At 38.1% G+C, this 26,669-nt stretch overlaps 1 protein-coding gene across 1 annotated transcript in view; it reads left to right on the top strand.

Moving 5' to 3' along the window:
* The window catches only part of LOC131963160 (R3H domain-containing protein 1-like), a 73,147-nt gene that overhangs the window by 27,326 nt on the left and 19,152 nt on the right, over window positions 1-26,669 (top strand). The window contains exons 6-19 of the mRNA XM_059328313.1: window positions 621-744; window positions 4,528-4,606; window positions 6,335-6,394; window positions 8,098-8,238; window positions 8,448-8,556; window positions 8,725-8,820; window positions 10,442-10,467; window positions 10,760-10,813; window positions 13,364-13,596; window positions 16,890-17,159; window positions 17,618-17,790; window positions 19,291-19,413; window positions 22,273-22,617; window positions 22,709-22,835. Coding sequence (XP_059184296.1) covers window positions 621-744; window positions 4,528-4,606; window positions 6,335-6,394; window positions 8,098-8,238; window positions 8,448-8,556; window positions 8,725-8,820; window positions 10,442-10,467; window positions 10,760-10,813; window positions 13,364-13,596; window positions 16,890-17,159; window positions 17,618-17,790; window positions 19,291-19,413; window positions 22,273-22,617; window positions 22,709-22,835 — 1,960 coding nt within the window. The remainder of the gene's footprint in view (window positions 1-620; window positions 745-4,527; window positions 4,607-6,334; window positions 6,395-8,097; window positions 8,239-8,447; window positions 8,557-8,724; window positions 8,821-10,441; window positions 10,468-10,759; window positions 10,814-13,363; window positions 13,597-16,889; window positions 17,160-17,617; window positions 17,791-19,290; window positions 19,414-22,272; window positions 22,618-22,708; window positions 22,836-26,669) is intronic.

Below are 26,669 nucleotides of genomic sequence, written 5' to 3'. Positions count from 1 at the left end.
AGCCTTTTGTAGAATTGCCTGAAAAGCAAATCAGATACTGCTCCGAGTCGAGTGTGTGAGTGTGTGTGTGTGTGTGTGTGTGTGTGTGTGTGTGTGTGTGGCGAGGAGGAGCACGACTGGGGTAAATCAAGGCCATTTTTTAATAGATCTCGCTCAAAAACATCCACATCTTCCATTCTCACATTGCAGCACAGTCGATTTTTTAAGATTTTCTCCTTTTTATTCTGTTGGATTTTAACGAAATAAAATGTGTCGAGCTCAAAATCATGTTTTATTCAGGTGGGTTTAATAGAAAACAAGGTAATCTGACAGATTAATTGCCATTGTGGTTTGGTGATAAACCAGGAGAGTTTATTAAGTGTCTTGCAGTGACCTGTTTGCCATTCTCTAATTAACCCAGAACCTCAGGCGAGATCATACAGAATTAAACGGCTCGTATTTAACGCCTCTCTCTAAATGAAAGTCTGTTCTTCGATCAGTTAGTGTTTGAAGCTGCTGTGTGGTTACTAGTCGCCCCTAAACACACACACACGGTTTAATAAGACGTCAGCAAAGATCTGTGCCTCTGAATCAATCTCTTTTCTTTTTTATTAATCTGTATTTTTTTATTTATTGAACAGGATGGATTCCTTCTCCAGCCCTTTGAAAAGGAAGATCGAGCCTCACAGGACCAAGCGGAGAAAGAGGAGAGCTGCGATAAGGTGGACAAACCGGAGAAGACGCAGAGAAAGATGCTGTCGAGAGGTAAGACATGCAAGAAAACTACACAATCAAAGCTTCTTTTTTAACATGTCTATTCATCCAGTTCATATCTGCACAGTTGCAGAAAAAACACTCAGGCTTTACTGATATTTTCACAACCCAGTTTCACAAAAAGGTAGGACGAAAGTAAACAGAATGCTGTTATGCAAAAGATTTTATCTGACATTTCCAATAATTTCAGAGCGTTTTAACAGTCCAAAAGCCAAAATGAGGACCGAGTTAATAAATTCCAACTATTTGCAGGTTTTTTAAGTTATTAAAATGTTCCGTTTCAGTCATATTTTTTGCTATTTAGCCTTTAAAAACTGTTGTTTTTTTTTTACTGCGGTGCTTCCTCTCCCACCTCGAGTACACAGATTGTACTTTTAAGATAAAATTAGATAAGATATTACCTTTAATTGTGCCACAACGGGGACATTTCCAGTGTAACAGCGCCAAAAATAGAAAGAAGCATCAATAATATAACTATAAATAGAAACAAGCAATATTAACAACAAATATAAAAGTATTAACAATTTAGAGGATAAAATTATATCTATAAAAAAGACGGGAAATCTGACAAGTTACATTGATTAAAGGATTTTTTGTCAGGGCGATGACGTCATCAAACGTTAATATTGACATATTGACATTTGCAGCTTGATTTAATAAAAAAAGAAAAGAAAAGAAAACATTTGGTACAACCCTAGTTCACATTTTAACACATTTATGTCCTGAGTTACATTTGAATGTTAAAATAAGATTAAAAAAAATGTAAAATTTCCAGAGTTAAAAGTGTCAATAAAATAACAATAAATAGAAATATAAAAGTATTAACAATTTGGGCTAGAAGAAATATAAAATTAGGAACAATATATACAAAAAATATGTGAAACTTGATGAGTTACTTTAATTAAAGGATTTTTTTTCAAGTCGATGACGTCATAAAACATTAATACAGACATTTGCAGCTTAATTTAAAAAAAGAAAACATTTCTTATTTGAAGAAATAATAATATTTGGTTTATATACAGTTGTATACAGTCCAAGCACTGCATTAACGAGAAACAGACATTACTTAAATAATTTTCATCATTTTTTTCAGGGTGATGATGCCATAAAAATATGATATATTGATATGGGACTAATGAGGGAAACATATATATAATCCTGAGACATCCTGAGTTAGATTTGAATGTTAAGATAATATGTTTCCCTTATTAGTCCCATAACGGGGAAGTTTTCAGAAAAAAAATTCCATAAAATAACAATAGATAGAAACAAGCAATATTATCAAGAAATATAAAACAATTGAGGCAAGAAGACATGTAAAATGAGGAACAATATAGACACACTGAACACTGTATTAACAGGAAACTGGCATTCATTAAAGGATTTTTCTACATATTTCTGTGTCAGTTTGAAGGTTAAAATCCTCGCTGCAGATTTATTTCCAGCGAGCACATTTTTCCCTCACAGTCACAGCCGCTGAAATCTTTCCATTAACACCTCAGCTTTCTTTACATTATGAACACCTGGGGCCTCATTTATAAACATTGCTTATTCCCCCCAAAGAAATAAAGAAGCTTGGAAGATGCTTTCAAAATAAAAAAAATATATTTCCATGTAGAAAAGTTGGCAGGAGAACACTATATAGATTATATATGAGGCCTTTAATGATACTTATCACACAATCTATGTCACTCAGACAGATTACAGCCTTCTAATAATTATATCCTTTACCATGTCACCAGGAACTTTTTTTTTTCTTTCTCCCTGGCACAGTGCCCTCCAGTTTGTCCAAAAGCACTCCTCCGATTTAAATGATCTCTCATTATGAGCCGATAATTGGCGTGATTCAGTTAATTGCGACAAGCTCAAGGTGTTAAGCAATTATACGGATTCCCACGGGCGCATAAAGGTGTCTGCTTCCCTCTGTGGAGCAACACCACTGATGAGGCAGCCTCCAATTATAGAAACCAGACACCCGGGCCCCGCCGGCCCCCGGCTCACGCTGACGGGTCCCGGCCTTTTGTTGGTGCACGGAACAACGCGCCCAACTCGGTTACCCCGACACTTCCTCATCTCAGAGATGGCTCGGCTGGCAGCGCTCACTCACAGAGATTAAACCAATGTCACCCTCAGTGGAGCTCACATCCAACTCTTTTCTCTCCACATTACACTTGAGTGACACGCTGGTTCATTTGCATATCAATATTCACATGCATTATCATTAATATGAGGGGGCGGGACATTACAAGCTCTTAATTACACGTATAGATACAATTTAAGTCCAGATTTTTAAAAATCTCGTGTCGTTTTCTGCATTTAAATTGTATATTTGTTTATGTAACTTGATGCTTCTACTTCACTACATTTAAGAGGCAAATATTGTACTTTTTACTCTGCTTTTACTTGCACTTTAGTTACTTTTCAGGTCGAGATTTAACATAAAAAACAATATTCACATGCATTATCATTAATATGAGGGGGCGGGAGATTTCAAGCTCTTAATTACTCGTATAGATACAATTTAAATGCAGAAAATGACTTAAACTTTAATGACTTAAGTTATATGTTTGTTTTTGTAACTTTATGCTTCTACTTCACTACATTTAAGAGGCAAATATTGTACTTTTTACTCTGCTTTTACTTACACTTTAGTTATTTTTCAGGTCGAGATTTAACATAAAAAACATGATCATAGGTTTAAAAAAGAGATTTTAAACCAATGTCACCCTCAGTGGAGCTCACATCCAACTCTTTTCTCTCCACATTACACTTGAGTGACACGCTGGTTCATTTGCATATCAATATTCACATGCATTATCATTAATATGAGGGGGCAGAGCATGTCAAGCTCTTAATTATGCATATAGATACAATTTAATTGCAGAAAATGACAAGACTTAAATTATATGTTTTTATTATAAAAACTTTAAATTATATATTATATTTGTTTTTGTAACTTTATGCTTCTACTTCACTACATTTAAGAGGCAAATATTGTACTTTTTACTCCGCTTTTACGTACACTTTCGTTACTTTTCAGGTTCGAGATTTAACATAAAAAAACATGATCATAGGTTTTTAAAAAAAATCAGGTCCTATTGGTTCTCTGCTACACATAAATTTAATTATGTTTGAATTATTGTATATAAGTTTGCTTGAATATTGTATTCTTTATTTTATTTTATTTTTATTTTTTTGTGGTATAACCAACTAAATATATTCAGTGTGTAAGACTCTGTTAAACTGAATTAAATTAAAATAAAAATGTAAAATATATATATATATTTTTTAAATTATACCACATAACCATATATTAAGTATCTAAAATCAGCAGTAAAATGCTGCTTACATGAATGCATCAATAATAATAATAATCCAATAATGTACTTTGAATATATGTGGAACAATCTGCAAAAAGAGCACTTTTACTTTTGATACTTTTTGTACTTTTACTTCAGTCATTTGGAGTAATTTCCGAGTGGTATTTCAGGTGCCAAAATTCACCAAAAACTGTACAAATAAAAACTGTACAAACAGGCGTAATCGTCAGAGTTTGAACTTTCCGACGGTCCTTGAACAGATCATCAGTAACAAACGTTTACATAAGAAAAAGTCACCAAAACTTGTCTTAAATTGTTGATATTTGTGTCAGAATCTCATTATTCTACATGTGTTGTGTAGTACATGTACACTAACCTGTTAAAAACTTAAAATTCTGCTCCTCAGTATGAGCCTCCTGCAGTAAAACTGAACATCTGTGTCTCTCTTGGTTAGACTCCAGTCAGGACTACACAGATTCAACTGGCATAGATCTCCACGAGTTCCTGGTCAACACGCTGAAGGGCAACCCGAGGTACACACACACACACACACACACACACGCACACACTTCAGGAGTTTATCTTCTGAGCCTAAAGGCCTGGTGACACTGTTAAAGTAGAATCTGTGTGATTAGTGTCTTTTCAGAGATCACAACTAATTCCTCTGCAGATTTTGAAGGTTTTGCATGAAAAAAACGTAATGAAACACCAACATTTGATACGTTTTTACGCTCTCTTGAGGTAGTCTTTTTATAGAAATAGTTAATGCACAAAATGGGAGATGGACACACTTTTATTCTGAGGTAGCAAACATTTTACTGTTATGGCTGATCAGCTGTTTCCTCAGACATAAAAGAACAATTAGTCCAGTTGAATCTAATTCCTGAAGACTCCTCTCCATTTTCTCTCTCTCTTTTCTCTCTCTTCTTCTTCTTCTTCTTCTCCTGTTTACTGGTGGATTAGCCTACAGTAACACATTACACTGCCACCTGCTGACCGAAGTATATCACTGCAGCTTTGTTTATTTGATGGGAACTCACTAATTATTTTTTGTCTTTAATGCCACAAATTCCACCTCACATTTGCTTCGACTGCTATGTTTTAGGAATTGGTGGACATAAAAAAAATACAAAAAATGACCCCAAAAAATTTGTAAAATGACCAAAAAAAGACACAAATTGACCAAAAAATATGTAAAATGACCAAGAAAAGACAAGAACTGTCAAAGAAAGACACAAAATGACCCAAAAGAAAGAAAAATCTCTCCATTTTCTCTATTCTTGTTGTTTTCTCTCTTCTTCTTCTCCTGTTTACTGACGGATTAGCATACAGCAACACATTACACTGTCACCTGCTGACCAAATGACGTTACTGCAGCTTTGTTTATTCACTCTGAACCAGCTGATGGAAACTCACTAATTCACATTTCAACTTTATGTTCAGTGGTCAGGAACCTCTATTTCTAGTGTTTATTTTAGTGATATCTGGATAACAGACAAAAACATTCTCTTTATCGATGACTGTTTAGTGTCCAATTAGCAACTCGAGACACAAGATGAAGAGAGCCAACGTCCACCTTTAGCTCGCTAAAGAGGTACCAAAAACCTGCCTCAGTGTCAGAATATAGCCAACAGGTCCCAATACTTCATTTGACCAATGCATACTGTCTCTTTTGCTCTCCACATGGACTGTTATCCTGCAGCAGGGCTGCACAATTTTGAAAAACATCTTGATGTTTACATCATATCGTAAACATCCCTAATTTGCATTTTCTTTATGCAACATTTCAAAATTTCACTTCAAAATTTGCTTTGACTTCAATGGAAGCATGGCTGCAGTTTAAAAGCTTAGTTTGTATGGTGGAGGAGCATTTTAAAGCTGTGAGTTTGGTGTTTTTGGCTGTTATAATCATGTTTTTTTGGAGCCAGAAGCGTCCAAGAGGGCGGGGCTAAGTTAACAGCTCACACCAACTCTCTAGTTTGGTTTGCATGGTGCAAAAATGAAAAGCATGCCCTGCTTAATCGTCTATTTTACTCTAATTGGGACCATAATTTACTAAATTAACATCATGTTGCATTGAAGAAGATTTGAAACTAGAGATTAAGATCACACAGATTAATCCTACTCTGCTACTTTGTGGTGTGACCAAGCCTTTAGAGCTCCTATGTGAATATTAATGTTGTTTTATTATGACCTGAGAATAAAAATAAGTTGATAATGAGCCCAGAATGTCTCAAAAACCATCTGTGTCGTTCATTCAGGGATCGAATCATGCTCCTGAAGTTGGAACAGGACATCTTGGACTTCATCAGCAATAATGAGTAAGACACATTACATTTAAAAGAATTATTTAGCAAGTAAGGAGGAGAAGTTAATTAGTGAATGCATGAGTAGAAAAGTGAAAATATTCTTCCAAAGAGCTCCAACAAGCACAGAAGGAGGTGCACACGTTCAGATGCTCCATGTCACACAATTAAGTTGAGCAGCTGTTCGTCGTCTCAGCTGTTTCTCTTGTGAGCGCTCTGCAGAGGATCGCCCTGTTCCTGTTGGCTCCGGTCACCACATTCTCCTCTTTTACTGTCTTTGGTGTGAAATATTGAGTTTGGATCACCATTAATAATGTAGCCGTGTTGGTGTAGAGTTACCGAGGGCTTTCAGTTCTCCTCCACTGAACTCCGAACAGACCCAAGAGCTCATATATCCCTACAAGGTAAAACAACAGTGGACTTCTGCCAGATTTAACTTCCTTAACTCCTCATTTAAGCCTGGGATTGTGAGCCAGGAGATGAAGTTAAAAGGGATCGTGGCGGTCCCCAGTTTGGACGAGCAGCAGCCAAACATGAAAACATCTGGATCAAATTAAGTCTGTGCTATGTTTAGAATATTTTCACCACCTTGCATTGCCACCAGGCAGCTTTTTCTGACAGGAAAGTGCAGTTTTCTACGCTCTCTCCAAAAGCCACCAGACTCCATTGACAAAAACACAAATTTACTCTGCAGGAAACAGGAGTCTCCTTCTGCCTCTAAACATTTAGTTTGGTTGGTTTATTTTAGTTTAGGGAGGCCAAAAAAAGCAAAAAGTTAAAATAAAACAGCCTGCTAAATTCTAAATTAGCCTAGCAACATTACTAATAGGTCATAATGAGCATTTATTAATATGATTAATATGATTTTTGGAGATGTTTGGAGTCGAGGGGAAACTCAAAACTAGAGTAAATTTAGAGGACTTTCGTAAGCTTTGATTCACATTTTAGTTGACTAAACTGTCAAAACATTTGTTTTATTGCTGTATATAAGCTTCACATTTTTACAACTGAAGAGTACAAATTGCTTTTGGCCGACACCAGCGATCAATGAAAATTAAAATGTAAAGAAATAACCGAACAGACAGCCTTAAGAGCTACAAGAGGCTGCAGAGCTGCAGGTTATTTAACCCTGATTTATAATATTAAAACCACACAGTAGCGTTAAAATAACCTACGAAGATTTAGACAGCAACTCCTTAAAATGACTGTTTTTATCAAAGGAGTCTGGAGACTTTGCAGACAGCATAGATAGCAGCTTATAAAGTTAATAAACTTATTCTGACAGCAAGATAAAGCAGTGGAAATATTTTAGATATTGCATGCACTTAATCATTAATAATTTGCACATAACCTTCACCACTTTAACTTATTTGTCCCCCTTCCTGCTGGGATTTGAAAAGCAAAAAGTCTGAGTGTCTTTATCTTTATCCGTATTGCTTTTCCAAGATTTTTCATTTTTTATGGCACGTTAGCAGCAGAAGGGAGCAGGAGTTTACTTCACTGTGATGGTGCTGACATCAAGCATAGAAAAAAGAAAGGACAAGATGGAAAAGACGGGCTGTCACATTGTTTATTTCCTCTTATTATTTTTGCTAAAATACTGCTGCCTGCTTCACCAAACTGGAGGAATCTTCTGCAGGACATACCCATAGGACTGTGTCTCATGCACTGCCACATTTAATCTGCAGAACATTCACCAAACTCGTGTCTCCTTCTAGAAGCCAAAAGAGAAAATTCCCACCCATGACGTCCTACCACAGGATGCTGCTGCACCGAGTGGCGGCCTACTTCGGCATGGACCACAACGTGGACCCCAGCGGAAAATCAGTGGTCATCAACAAAACCACCAACACCAGAATGTGAGTCCTCCTGACCTTCCTATCAGAGTAAAATGTCCTATTATTGTAGTTATATTCCAGCGTCTCTCTGCTCGTTAATTGGTGGTGGATTTAATGCAATCACTTGGCGGCGGAGAAGTCTCCCTGCTTGTTGGTTAACATATGTTGCTGTCAGCATCTGCCTGAAATTAAGCCGCCACTAAAACTCCTGTGAATTCCCCCTCCGACAGACCCGATCAGAAATTCTCCGAGCACATCAAGGATGACAGGGCGGACGACTTTCAGAAACGCTACATTCTCAAACGAGACAACTCCAGCTTTGATCGCGAAGACAGCACGGTAGGTGTTTATTTTTTATTTTCTTTTTTTTTTTTTTTCACCAAGCTGTCACTTTCATTTCTGACATGTTGGTAAGAGTGGGACAATCTGGCGTCCCTGACATAGCTGCTAAAGACGCTTGTGTGTGTGTGTGTGTGTGTGTGTGTGTGTGTGGTGTGTCCTTGCCAGATTCGAATGCGTTTGAAAGCTGACAAGAGGAGCAAATCGATGGAGGAGAGGGAGGAGGAGTACCAGCGAGCCAGAGAAAGGATATTTGCACATGATGTGAGAGCTGTTTGTGTAGGCGGGGTGGGGGGTGGGGGGCCATGTTGCACAAATCTTTGTGTCGTTTCTATTCATGTGCAAATTCACTGGATTTCTTGCTACCAATTACCACTGCTGGGTGTATGAATTTTCAGACAGGGTCCCTCTGATGTGCAGCCAAATCCATAAAGTCCAATTTATAACTAGACGTGCGAAGAAGCAGGTACAGAAAGATCCAAGAAGCTGTCAATGCAGCGTCGTGATATTTATCGATAAATTGTTTAAACCTCGAGCAGTTTTCAGGGCGTTTTCTGCTCCTGTCACATTTTACCAGCTACAGTCTCATTTTTCTCTGCAAAGTGTAATTCCTGCACCTCAATAGAAACGACACACAGTCTTTGTGCAGATATAATGCCATAAATCCTGTACAGTGTTCACAATATTAGGAAATTATGAGGGCTCCCTGTGCCATAAATATTAAACTATTTACATCCTTCCCTCTCTTGTCCTCTCCTCTCAGCTCTGTGTAAACAGCCTGCAGCTCGCTTGTTTGAACTCGACTGTTTGAGTCATTCATAGCTACCCAGTTGCACCGAGGAGTGCAGAATTAAATGTTTATTTTAAAAAAAATCACTATTTTAAGCTTAAAGATTTGGTCATTTTTCGTCCCACATGATTCGTTCTAGCAAAGTTTTAGAAAATTCAACTTTTTTCAATGAAAAAATATGCATTTTTATGTTATTTTTGGACCATGCTTATTGCAATATCTGTGTCACAAATTCTCAAAAAGCTCAAGTAGAAAACAAACAAACAAATGCAAGAAGCTTAAAAACATAAGTTGCACACAAAAAAGTCAGCTGGGGACCAAATACAATCAATCTAACAAAGTAATTTAGTTAGTTTTGATGTCTTGGGTGCAGCAGATAAACCTTCTAAAGGTCAGGAAAACCATGCATTCAAGATAATCTGACAATAATTTCATTTTTGACCATCTCTGGCTGTTATAAATGGTACTATTTTGCCTTAAAGGCAGCTTTTAGCAAATGCAAAGAGCGTTTCAAGATAACCATTAGAACAAAATGTTCTGCACCCTTGGAATTGACTGCTAGAACGAATCATTTGTGATGAAAAATTACAGAGTTTTACTGAAGTGTTATGGAAAACTTTGGTGCACATATTTGGTGGGCAGATTGAGGAAGAAAATTCTACTTTTTTCAATAAAAAATATGCATTTTTGTTATTTTGGACCACAATTCTTGCAATATCTGTGTAACAAATTCTCAAAAAGCTTGAGGAGATAATAAACAAACAATGTGCAAAAAGGGGACCAAATACAATCAATCTAACAAAGTAATTTAATTAGTTTTGATGTCTTGGGTGCAGCAGATAAACCTTCTAACGGTCAGGAAAACCCTGCATTCAAGATAATCTGATTAATTATTTCATTTTTGACCATTTCTGGCTGTTCTAAATGTTCTAAACTATTTAGGCTTTTGTTCTGGGGTTCTTTATATTTGATGCTGTCATAAGTCACAAAAAAATGCATCTTTTAGCAAATGCAAAGAGCGTTTCAAGATAACAATTAGAACAAAATGTTCTGCACCTTTTGGAATTGACTGTAATTTTTCATTTCCACCCACAGGGAGATCACTTCATCCTCGACAGAAGGTAAGTAGAGAAATTACATGAATCACACGACCACTGTCTCACCTCTCTGTCAGGAATCATTTTCTCCCCTAATATGGATGATGAATTGTCAGTTAATTGGCCAAAAGAAGCCTCGATTAGATGCTTCAAAGTGTAACTAAAGCTCGTCACGTAGCTGCTACTTTAAATAATCACTTTTATAGTTTTCCTGTCAGAGCGGCAATTAGACTGAGCTCTGTCGTGGTTTTTTAAAATGGTGGATATCTCATTTTGTCAGCGGCTGCTCGGTAACACCTCTCTCCTCTCCCTCCAGCGCTCCGGATGAAGGCGCATGCATGAGCACCCAACAGAGGCGGCAAATGTTCAGGTAGGTCCGCCCCCACCCCGTCACACATCATTCAGCTCTTTCAGAGGCCGAACCGCAGGCGGCGAGAACCCTTTGAGTCGCCGTCTGCCTTAATCGGCTCGCTCAGGAGCAGGAGTGCTGATCTGAGGATTTGTTTTTGCTGCTCAGGAAAGCTTCTGTTAAAAGGATTTTCTGCCCATGTGGGACGGCCTATTCTCACCAAAGCTTGCCAATTACACCGTGAGACCCTTTTTTATTTTTTTAGCTGTCGTCTTTATTGATCAAGTGGCGCAGAATACATGAATGTGAAGTATGTTGGAAGAAGATGTTGCTAAAGCTGCGTTTACATTTCTGGATATAGTGCAGAGGCCATGTTTTAAATGTCGCCTTAAGGCCTTGAAACAGACAAATACATCCCTTTGTTTTAAGCTTTTTCTGCACTTTTTCATGTGCAATTTTGCAGCAAAGTTTTTACTAAAGATTAGAGTGTGAAGCTCCTTAACCTGAGTGCTACAGCATGCAGTTTAACCTCCTAAAAAAGGCGAAAAATGAAGGAAATTGATCGATTGTTTCATACTTAAAAGCAAAGTAATTTAGTTAGTTTTGATGTCTTGGGTGCAGCAGATACACCTTATAACGGTCAGGAAAACCATGCATTCAAGATAATCTGACAATAATTTAATTTAAAAAAATTTGCACCCTTGGAATTGACTGCTAGAACGAATCATTTGTTATGAAAAATTACAGAGTTTTGCTGAAGTGTTATGGAAGACTTTGGTGCATGTTAAATGTGGCCTTAAGGCCTTGAAACAGACAAATACAGCCCTTTGTTTTAAGCTTTTTTCTGCACTTTTTCATGTGCAATTTTGTAGCAAAGTTTTCATTAAAGATTAGAGTGTGGAGCGCCTTAAGCCGAGTGCTACAGCATGCAGTTTAACCTCCTAAAAAAGGCAAAAAATGAAGGAAATTGATTGATCGTTTCATACTTAAAAGCAAAGATGCTAAAGATCAGGGTTCCTACAGGGACTGGAAATCTATTAATCTATCTATTGTGGCGTTTTTGAGGTTTGGAAACTGCTCAAAACTGTTTGAAATGTAGGTAATACCCAAAAAAGAGTGTAGTAGGATACATAGTCCAGAAGCCATGTTTTAGATGTCATCTAAAGGCGTTGAATCAGACAAATACGTCACTTTGTTTTGTGTTTTTTCTGCACTTTTCATGTGCAATTTTGCAGCAAAAGATGGGAAAAGTTTGATTCTGGCCCCTGGATCTTTATTGCATGTTAAACACCTCCTAAAAAGGCAAAAAAAATGAAGGAAATGAGTCATATAAAAGGTTGAGAGATAGTGTATAAGCAGCTATTTTGATAATCGTTCAATAGTTTCGTACTTAAAGTAAAAATGCCAAAGAAAATATCTAGTTCCAGTCTCTATAATGTAATATTTGCTGTCTTTTTTTAGTATTTTATGACATAAAACTCAACGTCTGTTGGCTTTTTAACTGTTAACTCTCCCAAAACGAGCCATTTCAACATGTCAACTGCAGGAATTTGTGGGAGAGATTTTTTTTGTATTTTTGCCAATTTACCAGGGGCTGAAAATCCTTTGCAACATGAGAATTCTATTGTGGTGTTTTTAAGGTTAGAAAATGCTTGGATATTGAATATAGAGCTTAAAATGAAGGTTATTCAGGAACTTTGTTGTTATAATTTATCATCGTTCTGTCACGAAATTACTTTTGGTTGTTTATAGCACAACAGCACCTGATTTATTGTGATGAAGAAGTGAAATTATCAGTTTATTATATGTATATTTGATTAACCACAGCTCTAAGGTGCTGGAAACGCTTTAAAAAAATTCTTGAAAAGTGCTTAAATTTGACCTTGGATAAGGTGTATGTGCAGTAACTGTCAATCTAACTCATGCATGACACGTTTTTATCATTTTGTGTATTTATTTTTATTGTTTTCATAACAGAAAAATAGAAACAAATGATGTATACAAATTAGAGATAAATGGTGGAGCGACACAGAACAATATGTTTTGGTTTTTTTGACAGAGTTTTTGACATTAGACAAACAAAACAAGGGTATAACATAAATGGCACAGCAATAGAATAACACTAATTCAGTTTTTAGACATTAAATCAAGAAAAGGTTGCCATATTTTAAAAAAGATATCCTCTTTAGTAGATTTGATGTACCTGATTTTCTCCAAGTGTAATACATTTCCCAGCTCTCTCAACCACATTTACGTTTTTATCATTTAAGATTAAAACGACCACATTTCCCTCTTGTTCTGCAGTTGAATGCTGTCACAAAATATACTTTTGATTGCTTATAGCACAACAGCACCTGATTTATTGTGATGAAGAAGTGAAATTGTCAGTATATTATATGTATATATGATTTACCACATATCTAAGGTGCTGTAAATGCTTGAAATTTCATGAAAAGTGCTCAAATTTGACCTTGGATAAGGTGTATGTGCAGTAACTGTCAATCTAACTCATGCACAACACATTTTTATCATTTAAGATTAAAACAAGCACGTTTCCCTCTTGTCCTGCAGGTTACGGGCCGGCCGGTCAGGCACCAGCCGGCAGAGCAGCTCCGAGACGGAGACGCTGCCGCGGCACGGCGAGCCCCGGCCGTGGAGCAGCACCGACAGCTCGGACAGCTCCAACCGGCTCGCCCCGCGGCCCGCCATCACCAAGGCCAGCAGCTTCAGCGGCATCTCGCCCGGCCTGGTCCGAGGGGACAGCACGGCCAGCAGCAAGAGCACCGGGAGGCTCTCCAAGACAGGCAAGAGACGCTGCAGGGAGGGAGAGCATGCATTCAATGTTTCTTATTGTGAGCATGCAATTCATCATTTAGACCAGGGGTGTCAAACTCAAATACATGATGGGCCAAAATTTAAAACTTGAATAAAATCGCGGGCCAACATTGAACAAATAAACAATACCAAACATGTTTTGCTTTAACATTAAATATGGAACCAGCAACGCTTATAAACATACAATATATAACTAAATAGTGCAGACATGCAAAGTCAAATTTCAAATAAAAAACACATCAATGTCATTAATTTATTAAATAAAAATTAAATAAAAATCGTATGCCTCTTTTCTATTTGCATCCTTCTGATTTAAATATCAAAATAAAGTTTTTCAACAGGTTAACCCATTGAGGCCTGAAAAACCGCTGGGCGATTTTAAAATAAGCCTCTAATTTTCTGGAAATTCTGGAAAAATTCTGGAAAAAAAAGTGTGAACTCTTCTACTAAATAATAGATTTTTCAGCCTCTGTAGCAGATAGAAATGAAATTCTTATACAAATACAAAAATACTACAAAATATACAAAATACTACAAAATATACAAAATACTACAAAATATACAAAATACTACAAAACGACGTAAACGATTTCCAGGCTTCAATGGGTTAATACATTTAAAAATAAAATAACAATAATAAATCTAGTATTAGCGGTAAATGCGCCGTATAATACCGGCGGGTCAGCTTTTATAGTACAATAATAATATAATAATTTGATATTGGCTCACGGGCCAAATAAAATTACACTGCGGCCAAATTTGGCCCGCGGGCCAGAGTTTGACACCCCTGATTTAGACGCTCTGACTCGAGACGGGAACCTCTGTCGCAGCACGCAGACGATAAAAATCCTAATTAGAGGGTACGCTGGGTAAGTGGGGACCAAAAATAGGCGTTTTGCACACTGAGCTCCGAGCGAAAAACCCTCAGGCTTCCAGGGCACCTGAGGTCTCATCAGCACAACTGTTTGTTGTCCTGCCGCGCTCGATAAAGTCTGTAGGCCGTCCTGCAGCCGGACAGCTGTCAAAACTAATGACCGCACAGCAACACGGCGATGGAGGAGCCTCTTACAAGTGCAGCAGCAGCAGCAGCGTTAAAACCAAACGCTGAGGAGCTGCTGCATAATTTAGAAAGTCCAAGCAGCGAGAAGTCAGAGCTGCAGGTGATTTTTCTCCACAATATGATGCATTTGTAACTAGATGAGATGCGTTCTTTGCCTCCTTTATCTGGCTGAATGCAGGTAGAAGTCCTCGCTCGGCCTCTGCTCTCTTGTTTTGTTCCCTGCCACTGTTTCCGTCAGGTGTTTTTTTCTATTTTCTCTCATTTCTTTTTCCCCCCTCGCACAGAGGTGCAGCAGCAGCAGCAGCAGCAGCAGGCTTCTTGCCTGAGCAGTTTTTTAAGTTGTTTACGAGGCGGCTGGCTGCCCTCACTTTGTGTTTTGGGAGTATAAGTCGAGGAGACATCTTGCCTGTGCTGCCGTGTTCTCCTGCATTTGCCCTTCGCCTAATCCCTCCAATAACCTCTGAGAGCATCAGGCTGCACGCCACGCCACCCCGACCACAAAACAGCAGCTTCCTCTCAATCCTTATCCTTATTTTTATGATGAGATTGCATAATCTTTTGAACCTAGTCATTCATTTCCCTCATTCTGAAGTGCACTTACTGGAGACTTAGGTAAAGTTTTCAGGCACTTGTACTTCTCTTTTTACTTACTTTCAGAAGGAAATATTGCACTTTTCCCCGCACGACATTAATCTTCTTCAGGTTGTCTGTCCTTGACTTGTATCTGCAAAATCTGTCACTTAGAGAGACGTGTTTTCACATTCCTCTACTGAAGAGGGAGAGCGGTTTCCTAGCTTTAACACAGTTATTGCAAAAATAAAAACACAGGGACAAAAATGGAGCGTTTCAGATAGAGGGAAAAGAATAGAACGGGTTTATAATGTAAAAAGTATGAGAAAAATAGTGTTTTTTAACATGAATGCATATAAACTGGAACTTTAAGGCATTTAAAACAATTTAGGAACATCATATTGCATGATTTTTTCATTTAATTGCAAAAAAAAAGTTAACCTTTGTCTTCTGAAACTCTGAACACCAGATTGCGAGGCCTCCTCCTGAAAAAAACACGTTTTTGTACACTCATGGTTTTTCTGCACGCCATTCGGTGATTATACAGGCAGAAATCCATCACAGACGGTGCACAGATACCAGTTCCTCCATCAACTGTTGCCTCAAGAGAACAGAATGCACTGCAGTCAAAAGACAGGTTGCACTATGAGCAAGAGGCACGACTTCTTTATCATCAGTTTTTCCAACATTTTGATGAACTAGCAAGCTGAAAGTTAATGCTTCTCCTCTAAACTACATGCAAAACATGTTTTTTGTTCATGCAATGGTCAATTTTGTTGAGACATGAAAGAAAGAAACATCCAAAACAAACATTTCTGTGTATATTTGACTATATTTAGTAGTTTTACATATTTTATATGAATTACATCATATATTTTGTCTTCAAAAAGAGATGTATGAAACCTTTAAAGGCCGTTTTCTCAAAATGAATGAAAAAATGTTCTCATAAATCTCAACTTCAGCTCCACTTACAGTCACCAAACTGACCAGTTTTATTCCTAACTAGATTCAATCATTCATACCCTGATTTATACAACATTTTGTTCATAAAACATGATTTTTTTGACAGCATTTCCCGTAGCTGTTCCAATTTCCTTCTGCAAAATACTTTGAATCCAATAAACTGACATTTGCTTTATGCAATGTTCAGATTTATGTCCTGCAAAATTGATGCATATTCAACGCCTCATTTGCATATCTAAACATGACATTTCAGAAAACATTTTTTTGTTTTTTGGGTAAATTTTATTTATGCAAAGTTTTGGATATATACAAACACATACAGTACAAGAAACATAGAAAAACCCCAACAGAGAAAAAAAAAAATAAATAAAATAAAAGTGAACAAACAGATAAAACAATACAGAAGCAACAGAAAGCCAGCCACCACTTACTCGTTAATGTAAAAAGAAAATGTGCACAAAAACATGTCGGTCCAACAAAATGCCCCCAATTGTCCGCTCATATGAAAAGGGCCAGAGGTTGAGTCCAGGAGGCCCGAGCCAGAGGGGAACAGCAAAGTCTTTCAGAAAACTTTTTAATGCAGAAATATATTGTCTCAATGTAGATAACAAACTGGGGGAGTTTCCTGGTGATATCTAGAAGTTAAATGATGATTTTTTCTCTCTTCAGGTTCTGAGTCGTGCAGCAGCGTGGGGTCCTCGTCCAGCTCTCTGTCCCGTCCCCAGCTGCCCCTCCCGGTCTCAGCCCCGTCCTGGTCCAGCATCCCCAGCGCTCCTCTAATCCACCCGGCTGCAGACGGCAGAGCTCCCGGACACCCTGAGATGATCAAGAGCGTCTCCTCTCAGCCGCCGACAGCTCCAGATGCAACCAACTACTACGTGTTGCCACTGGAAGCCTCAGGGATCCCGCCAGGCAGCGTGCTGGTTAACCCACACACAGGTAGCTCACCGTGTGAAGATGAAAAGTTGAAAATCCAAAAAAATCACGCCAATTTCTTTCTCCAGGGTGGCGACCCTCGGCTGCATTAAATCAAAGTAAAAAATACATTTTCATGTCTTGTAATTTTCTGGTTTACTCGTGAATTATTCACGACTCGGGGACAGAATTACAGGTTGGCACGGGGCTGCGCGCGGTTTGTCTGTCAAATTAGTAGTCAGACCAAAGCGTGCTGATCAAAACGAACAGATGGGAGAAATCTGTAAATATTCATCGTGGGCCAGTTGTACACTTTGGAGCTGCAAACTGAACTTCACAATGCTGCCAAGGTTTCTAACTCCTGCTGCCGGTCCGGGGTGTGTCCTCTCTGTCACGAGGAGAAGCGTGATGATGAATTATTAGTGTGTGTACAGCTTACATCACTGTGTTTTTTTTTGTCTCGTGTGTATTAAATCCGACAGGCAAGCCTTTCATCCACCCCGACGGCAGCGCCGTGGTTTATAACCCGGCCTCCGTCGCCCCCGCTGCCGGCAGGAACCCACAGCAGGGGAAAGCCCCGCCGCCGCAGCCAATCCCTGCACAGACACAGCAGCAGCAGCAGCAGCAGCAGCCAACCAATCACCTCCACTCCCAGGTCAGTGGGCGGGGCTTCATCTCCCAGCTAGTAAAAATAAACTCATGTAATGTTTCTCTAACTGTACTAACTTATACAGTCGTGGAAAACATGATGACTTCAATTTCTTGTTCATTTTAATGCCTGGTACAACTAAAGGTACATTTGTTTGGACATATATAATGATAACAACAAAAATAGCTGATAAAAGTTTAATTTAAGAGCTGATATCTGGACTTTGTCCATGGTTTTCTTGATAATGATTTTGGTTATTATCAAGAATGTTTGAAGAAGAAGAAGAATAGATGTAAAAATGACCAAAAAAGGACAGAAAATTATCGAAATAGACACAAATTGACCAAAAATAGATGTAAAGATGATCAAAAAAGACACAAAATGACCAATAATAGATGAAAAAAAGACACAAAATGACCAATAATAGATGTAAAGAAAGATACAAATTGACCAAAATACACTGAATTAGAGCTGATATTTAGACATTTTACATAGTTTTCTTGATAATAACCAAAACTAAAGTCATTTTTAAACAAACAAAATAAACTGTGTTAATTACTGAGCTGTTAAAGTTATGGTACTTATATTGTGAGTTTTTGAGATTGCTTCCACACTGTAGAAAGTCAGCCAAACACTTCATACAGTAAATATATGTATTTAAAAAATATATATATTTAAATATATATAACTGTAGAATAACTAGGTTTTTTTTTTTACTATAATCTGACCCTGTTCTGCAATTTTTTTTTGCACTAAATTTTTTTCCCCAAAAAATCAATAAAATTCTGTTGATGATGATTTTGGTCATTAATAAGAAAACCATGTAAAATGTCTAGATATCAGCTCCTAAATTAAACTCTTATCAGCTGTTTTTGTTGTCATCATTATATTTGCTTAAACAAATGTACCTTTAGTTGTACCAGGCATTAAAACGAACAAGAAATGAGAGAAAACGAGTCATTTTTTCCATGACTGTAGTCTTTCCGTGGGAGCTTCACTGACCATTCGATTAGGAGAGTTTTGTCGTGTAAATCCTTTTTTTAGTCACGTTTAACGTCACTGTATCACCAGTTGACATCATATTATGTTTCCAATTAATGAAGTAGTGAGAAACTAGAGTCTAAATTAATTTTAAACAGCCTCAGATTCACCAGAGTCAGCAAAAAGACAATAATACTGTTAAACACTTCATCTCCTCGCTGTAAAACAACAATAGTTCTGTTTTTTGGGGAGAAAAAAATAATAAAATCTCTCTTAGAGAGTCTTTGTATGTAAATAATACAGAAAAACAATTGGTTGTTTATTTCCACATTTCCAACCACCAACTTTCCAACCGATAAGAAATAACCCTGAGGATATTTCCAGCTCTCTGCCTTCATGCAAATCTAACATTTCAAGTGTCCTCCTCTTAAAGAAACAGGACTCAGGTTAGTCGAGTGGTCAGTGGAGGCTCCAGCATCCTTCCTCCGGTCTCACCTCCTCTCCCTCTGTCCATTTCTCCTTCAGCCGATCTGTCCTCCTCTCCAGCTGTCCTCTGAGCCTGTTCACAACCCGACGGTCTCGTATCCTCCTCCTCCTCTTCCTCCTTCTCAGTTCCTGCCCGTCTGTCCTAACCAACAGTACACTGTGGTACAGAACTCCTTCCTTCTTTCCTTCCTTCCTTCCTTCCTTCCTTCATTTCCCCCTTTTTTTTTTATAACTCTCCCCTTCTCCTCTCCATCTCCTGTCAGACCTGGCTCATTAAGAGTTTATTTCTAGACTTTATTAATAAATTAAACACTGACACAGATGTCCAGAGAGCTAAAGAAATGCTCCATTTTCACTCAGATCTTCACACTGTATCGGCCTTTTAATGAGCTCCAACTTCTTTCTTATTATATTTAAAATGTATTTGCCTCATATACAGTCATGGAAAAAAATATTAGACCATTTATTTCTTCAATTTCTTGTTCATTTTAACGCCTGGTACAACTAAAGGTACATTTTTTTTGGACAAATATAATGATAACAACAAAATAGCTGATAAGAGCTGATTTAAGAGCTGATATCTAGACATTTTCCATGGTTTTATTGATAATGATTTTGGTTATTTTGAAGAAAACCATGGAAAATGTCTAGATATCAGCTCTTAAATCAGCTCTTATCAGCTATTTTTCTTGTTATCATTATATTTGTCCAAAAAAAATGTACCTTTAGTTGTACCAGACATTAAAATGAATAAGAAATTGAAGAAAAAGGACTGTCTTTTAATTTTTTCCATGACTGTATGACCAAAAAAGTGATATTTTCTGTTTTTAAATGGTGGATTTATCCAGCAGAGTGTCCTCACTGAACAATATTCCTATTAACAGTATCTCAAACCTCATTATTCCACATATTAAGTACTTTTTTTCTATGGAAAGGTGTATCTAAATCCAGCCGGAGCCGGTACCCACATATATAGATCATGCATTCACTTAACCTCATTTCTGACCTGGTTTTAGTGAAAGACATGCCTCTGTGACTAATTATGCCTGTGGAAAGTTCCATTAATATTTAATTCATCACCAGATGTTCGCGCTGAATAATCCATGACTAAAAACAGTACTTTTTCCAACAACATGTCAGAAATGACCCGAACTGGCAGATAAATAGTTGCTGTTGGAGGCCGACCGTGCTGCTCTCTGCAGACGCGGGTCAGAGTTTTAAACTCGCTGCGTTTGTTCAAACCTTCAAGTTATTAAAGTCAGTTTCGCGAACGTCTTTGATGCAGCACTTAAAGATCAGCCGGCTGTCTCTGGAGGTTGAATATATTGATTTATGTTCTGAGCTGATTTAATGATTCAGATGTTTTTAAATTTAAAGTTCTCCCTGCAGCCTGACTCCATTAAACATGCATTCTTTCTAATGGCCAGCAAAGGTCTCGTTGTATTGAAGTCTATGAGAAATAAACCCTACTAAATGGTTTTATGCACCCAGTCTTTGTCACATTTTGCACCACTGTATATGTGTCATACAGGATTTTTCAGCTGTCGTAAAATGATTTAAATTCTGTGAAAAGTTAGACTGTAAATGAGACTAAATACCCAGTAAATGTTTATTTTTTCACTTAAAAAGCAACAAAAGCAACAGATTTTTATCAGTGTCACCTATGATGCAAAACGTGTCAAAGTAGCTACATGATGCATTCTTTTGTATAGAAGTCTATGAGAAATATAAACCCTTACTTCTCACTTAATTGATGACCTCAGTGAACATTTTCCTGATGGGTTTTTGCTTTCGCTTTGCACATTTTGTATTTGTGTCACACTGGATTTTCAGCCGTTGAAAAGGTTTCAAATTAAACTAAACCATGTCAGAAATGAGCTGAAGTGGCATGCAGTGGTGATGCAGATAAATAACTCCTTTTAGACCGTGATGGTGTCTGTAGGTCAGATCCAAACTCTTTGTTTAGAGGTTGCATATATTGATTTATGTTCTGAGCAGAATTAATGATTAAAATGTTTTTAAGTTAACCCCCTTAAACCTCCATTCTTTCTAAAGGCCAGGAATGGTTGCAAAAAAAGTCTGATTGCATAGAAGTTAATTAAATAAACCCTCACTTAATTTATTACCTCTGTGAACAGTTTGCTCCCCAATGCATTTGTTTCATTGAAATCTTTGAATAGGTTGTAAAATTTAAATAAATCTGTGAAAAGTTAGACCATGAATTAAACTAAACTATGTCAGAAATGATCTGACGTGGCGTGCAGTGGTGATGCGGATAAATACTTCCTCTGCAGACCCTGGTGAGATTTAAAACTTTTGATTTGCAGATTAAAATGCTTTTATGATACTTTATGTTCTCTCTACAACCTGACAGCCTTAACACCCTTAAACCTGCATTCTTTCTAATGGCCAGCAATGGTTGCAAAAAAAGTCTGATTGCATAGAAGTTAATGAGAAATGAACCCTACCTCTCACCCTACTTCACCCCCATGCATTTGTGCCATAATAAACTCACTGTGTTTGTGCAGATTAAAAGTGTTTTTAACTTTAAATTCTCACTTCAGCCTGTTGCCCTTAAAGCCCTTAAACCTGCATTCTTTCTACTGGCCAGCAATGGTTGCAAAAGAAGTCTGATTGCATAGAAGACAATGAGAAATAAACCCTACCTTTCACTTAATTTATTACCTCAGTGAACATTTTCCCAACTGTTTGCATCCCCATGCATTTGTGTCATATTAAACTCACTACGGGTTTTTTGCAGATTCAAGTGTTTTTTAAGTCTAAGTTCTCTCTGCAGCCTGAAGCTTTTAACATATTAAACCTGCATTCTTTCTAATGGCCAGCAATAGTTGCAAAAAAGTCTGATTCCATAGAAGTGTATGAGAAATAAACCCTACTTCTCACTTTATTTATTACCTCAGTGGATATTTTCCTAGTGGTTTGCCCCCCCCATGCATTTGTATCATACTAAACTGTTTGTTTTGCAGATGAAATGTTTCTAACTGTAAGTTCTCTCTGCAGCCTGACGCCCTTAACGCCCAGTTCAGTCACATGACTCTGGCGCAGCAGCCGCCCGGTGACGGCGGGGCTTCGGCCCCAGACGCCCGTCACTACCCGACCCTGTACCACCACCACCACCACCACCCCTCCATGGTGCTGCAGGGAGCTCCGCAGCAGCAGCAGGTTGCTAGCTACGTGGTGGCAGGACCATCCGGAGGACACCCGGGGGTGCTGCAGGGCCAGCCCGTCCCGGCTCCCAACCACGCGTACCCCAGCTCCACGCCGGGCCCCGCCGGGTTCCCCGGGTCCACGCTGAACCAGCAGCTGCTGCAGCAACACACCTACATCCAGCAGCCGGTCCAGCAGGTGTGACTCACTCCTGCAGCGTTCTGACTAATCCTGCGCCTCTCCTCATCCTGCTGTGTCACCTTTTGAATTCATGTTGCGTCTCTTCCAGATGTCGGCGTGTTACTGCTCTTCGGCCCACCACCCCCACTGCTCCGGCCAGCAGCAGCATTACCGTCCCCCCGTCAACCCGCTGTCCTATAACTGCCCTCAGAGCCAAAACCTGCCCCAGCAACAAGGTAGGAGCACTTTAAAGATGACGCAGGGGACGAAACCTGTTGCTTTTCTGCAGAAAAAGCTCATTTGTTTAGTTTAATGGCTCACAAAAGTGGCTAAGTTTGCAGATAAAATGCGTCAATAATGATTTATGAATGTTAAACTTGCATTTATTTTATGATAAAACTTTTATCAGGCATTAATTATTTAATTGCACAGACTATTTTATAGGCTTTTAATATTCAAGTCCCAGGCTAGGCCGATTATTTCTCTTTTTTGTGCTTTTTTAATACAAAATTCAGGGTTTTTTTTGTGCCTATTTATGCACAAAGACTGAAAACACTTTCTCTTGATATTAGCGTTAGCATTATGATGACGCTAATTAACATGACGATATATGGAGCTTTGGGTCCGTTAATTACCCCGTAAAGGTTGAATGGTTTTGATTTAGCAAACTCAAGCAGCCATCACAGTCTGGATGTTACATAACTTTATTTCCTTGGAGCCTCATGTTGGCGAGCATGGCTGTTATTCAAAATTTGCTTGGGGATTTGTTCTGAAACATGAGACATTAACTTCAAATTGACTCACACACACACACAACACAACACACACACACACAATACTGTCTTTGTCACATTTTGCATCGCTGGATTTGAAAATGTTGTAGAATTTTGTAAAATTTGGCTGCAAATGAGACCAAAACCAGGGGGAAATAAGTAAAAAGTAGCTATATGGAAGTGCATTAAACCTGCATTAAAAAAGTCTGATTGTATAGAAGTCTATGAGAAATTAACCCTACTTCTCACTTCATTTATTACCTGAGTGAACCTTTTTTCTGATGGCTTTATGGTCTCAGTCTGTCACATTTTGCACCCTTGAATTTGTGTCATACTGGATTTTTCAGCCATTAAAAAGGTGAAAAATTAGTCTGTAACTGAGACCAAATTTCTGGGAAATTGACTAATTTGTATACATAACACACAATGGGGGGAAAAAAAGTTTATTCTACACTTAAAGAGCGACTTTGGAGATTTTTATGATGCAAAACATGTCAAAGTAGCAATATGAAAGTGCCTCAAACCTGCATTCTTTGTAATGGCCAGCAAAGTCTGGTTGTATAGGAGTCTATGAGAAATTAACCCTACTTCTCACTTCATTTCCTGCCTCAGTGAACATTCTCCAAATGGGTTTTTGGTCTCAATCTGTAGCTTCAAGTCTCCGTCAATACAGCATGGTGTTGATTTTGTAAATTATTCCTATTTAGGGTCAAATTAGGATCCAAAAACCACATTTTGCAGCCTTGAAACTAGATTTTTCAGCCATTGAAAAGGTTGTTAAAAACCTAGACTCTAAATGAGACAAAATACTCAGTGAAATTGACAAGCAAAACACCTAATAATCCAAGTTAAAGTTGTTTTTTGACAAACACCTGAAAGCTCCAAAAACAGCATTTATTCCTCCAGTAATCATCTTGTTCAAACACGGCTTTGGAACTAACTCGGAGGATCAGAGGATGTTTTAATGAACGAGGTCTCTGCTGTGAGAGTTTCCAGACTCCTCTGCTGTATCAACAGACTTTAACTTCTCACTTACAGCTCTTAGATTATTTGTTGTTGTTTTTGTCCTTGTGTGTGTGTGTGTGTGTGTGTGTGTGTGTGTGTGTGTGTGTGTGTGTGTGTGTGTGTGTGTGTGTGTGTGTGTGTGTGTGTGTGTGTGTGTGTGTGTGTGTGTGTGTGTGTGTGTGTGTGTGTGTGTGTGTGTGTGTGTGTGTGTGTGTGTGTGTGTGTGTGTGTGTGTGTGTGTGTGTGTGTGTGTGTGTTTGTGCACAAAAGGGAGCTTTTAGCAGCCGCGGTGAAGGACAAATATCTCTGTCTGTTTGTTTGTTTTCTCTGAGTTCAGATGTCTCCCCGGGAGTCTCCCACTTAATTATTTTGGGGGATTTTTTTTCTTTCACCACAGGAGTTTGGATTGTTAGCTTCTGCTCGGTCATTTCCACACACACACACACACACACACGTACACACTCTTTCTTAACTGGATGCAATGCTGCTACGATTGTGACACACACACACACCCACATCTGTGTCTGTGTAAGTGGCTGCGGCACTATTCTGTCATCTGAAGGCTGTGAATGCTCCCTCCCTGCTGGGGACCCGGGGAATAGACGGCGGACAAATGAAGCTGACCTACAAAGGCAAAGGACAGCAATTATTTCTGTGGGAAACAGAGGAAAGAATGACTTCAGTGGCTCGTTCCCCTTCTGTTTTTTGCATTAATTAAAAAAAAAAGACATATAAGACCAGCTAAAGGTGAAGCTGCTGCAGCACGGGGTGCACACATAATAAATAAGTAATCAGAGGGAAGTCTCAGTGAGGGTCCACAGAGGAAGCTCTGGATGTTTCCTCTTACTTGCATCAGACAGTCACCTGCACCACGGGGCTCCGGCTGCAGTCATGGTCATTGTGACACAGCGACTCGTCTTCTAGGAGAAGGATTTGTCTCCGCTCCTCTTTATGTTTGCTTATGCCAGAGTTCATTAGTCATCGACTGGAGGCAAATGTTGCTTTCAATTGGGGGGAAACAAGCACCGTCTTTGTCACATTCTGCACAGCTGCACTTCATAAGGTTGTAAAATGTAGAAAAATGTTGCTGCAAATACTTTTCGCAAAACAAACAACGGGGGAAATAAGTAAGAAAGTAGCTATATGGAAGTGCCTTAAACCTGCATTCAAAAAATTCTGATTGCATAGAAGTCTATGGGAAATTAATCCTACTCCACACTTAATTTTCTACCTCAGTGAACCTTTTCTGACGGCTTTATGGTCTCAGTCTTTGTCACATTTTGCACCTTTTTATTTGTGTCATACTGGATTTTTTTAGCCGTTAAAATGGTTGTAAAAAATTTTAAATATTGGTGAATAATTAGACTGTAAACAAGACCAAATACAGGGTATAATTTTCTTTTCTTTTCTTTCTTTTTTTTTTACAAAACATGTCAAAGTAGAGATATGGAAGTGCTTTTTACCTGTGCTATTTCTAATGGTCAGCATAAGAATGATTGATTGTATAGAAGTCTATGAGAAATTAAACCTACTCACTTTTCTGTAAAAGAATGACGAAAACCAATCATAAAATTTAAATAGTACTTGCATATCAAACTGAAATGATTCATTGATAACCAATCAGTCCAGTGGATTTATCACTTCAGTCATTTTTTCAAGCATAAATGCCAAAAAATGCCCCATTTCAGCTCCTCCAATATCAGGATCAACATTTAGAATAAAGTGATTATGATAGAATATGGCTATTTTAATCTGAGATTTTGTAATTTTTGTCTTCATGATTCATTCAAGGCACATTGAATAATTTGAAAATCTTGCAATTTTTTACAGAAGGAAATTGTGATATCTCCTTTTATTATTTCATAAATCAGAAAATACTATCACAAGCCATAAAATGTATGAATGATTGAATCTAGTTAGGAATAAAACTGGTCAGTTTGGTGTCTGTAAGTGGAGCTGAAGTTGAGATTTATGGGAAGAAAAACTTATTTTGAGAAAACGGCCTTTAAAGGTTTTTATACATTCTAAATGGAAATGATTATTTGAAAACTTATTATTGACTGTAATACATATAGAACATGTAAAACACAGAATATTTACAGGAGAATGGGAGGTATTTAGGAAACGCTGCAATACTAATCACTTTTTTAGTCAATTTATAGTCAAATTTACACCTAAATGATTGGTTTGGATGTTTTATTTCCACTGGTGTGAAAGAAGACAGAAAACTAGCGATGCTCTGGATGTTTTTCCGTGTTTCTCTGAGTCTGAGCGGCGGGATGCGGGGCCGGG

The sequence above is a fragment of the Centropristis striata genome, chromosome 24, assembly GCF_030273125.1.
Source record: "Centropristis striata isolate RG_2023a ecotype Rhode Island chromosome 24, C.striata_1.0, whole genome shotgun sequence".
Lineage (NCBI taxonomy): Eukaryota > Metazoa > Chordata > Actinopteri > Perciformes > Serranidae > Centropristis > Centropristis striata.
Note: the sequence above shows the minus strand (reverse complement) of the source record. Positions and strands in the feature narration are given on the sequence as shown.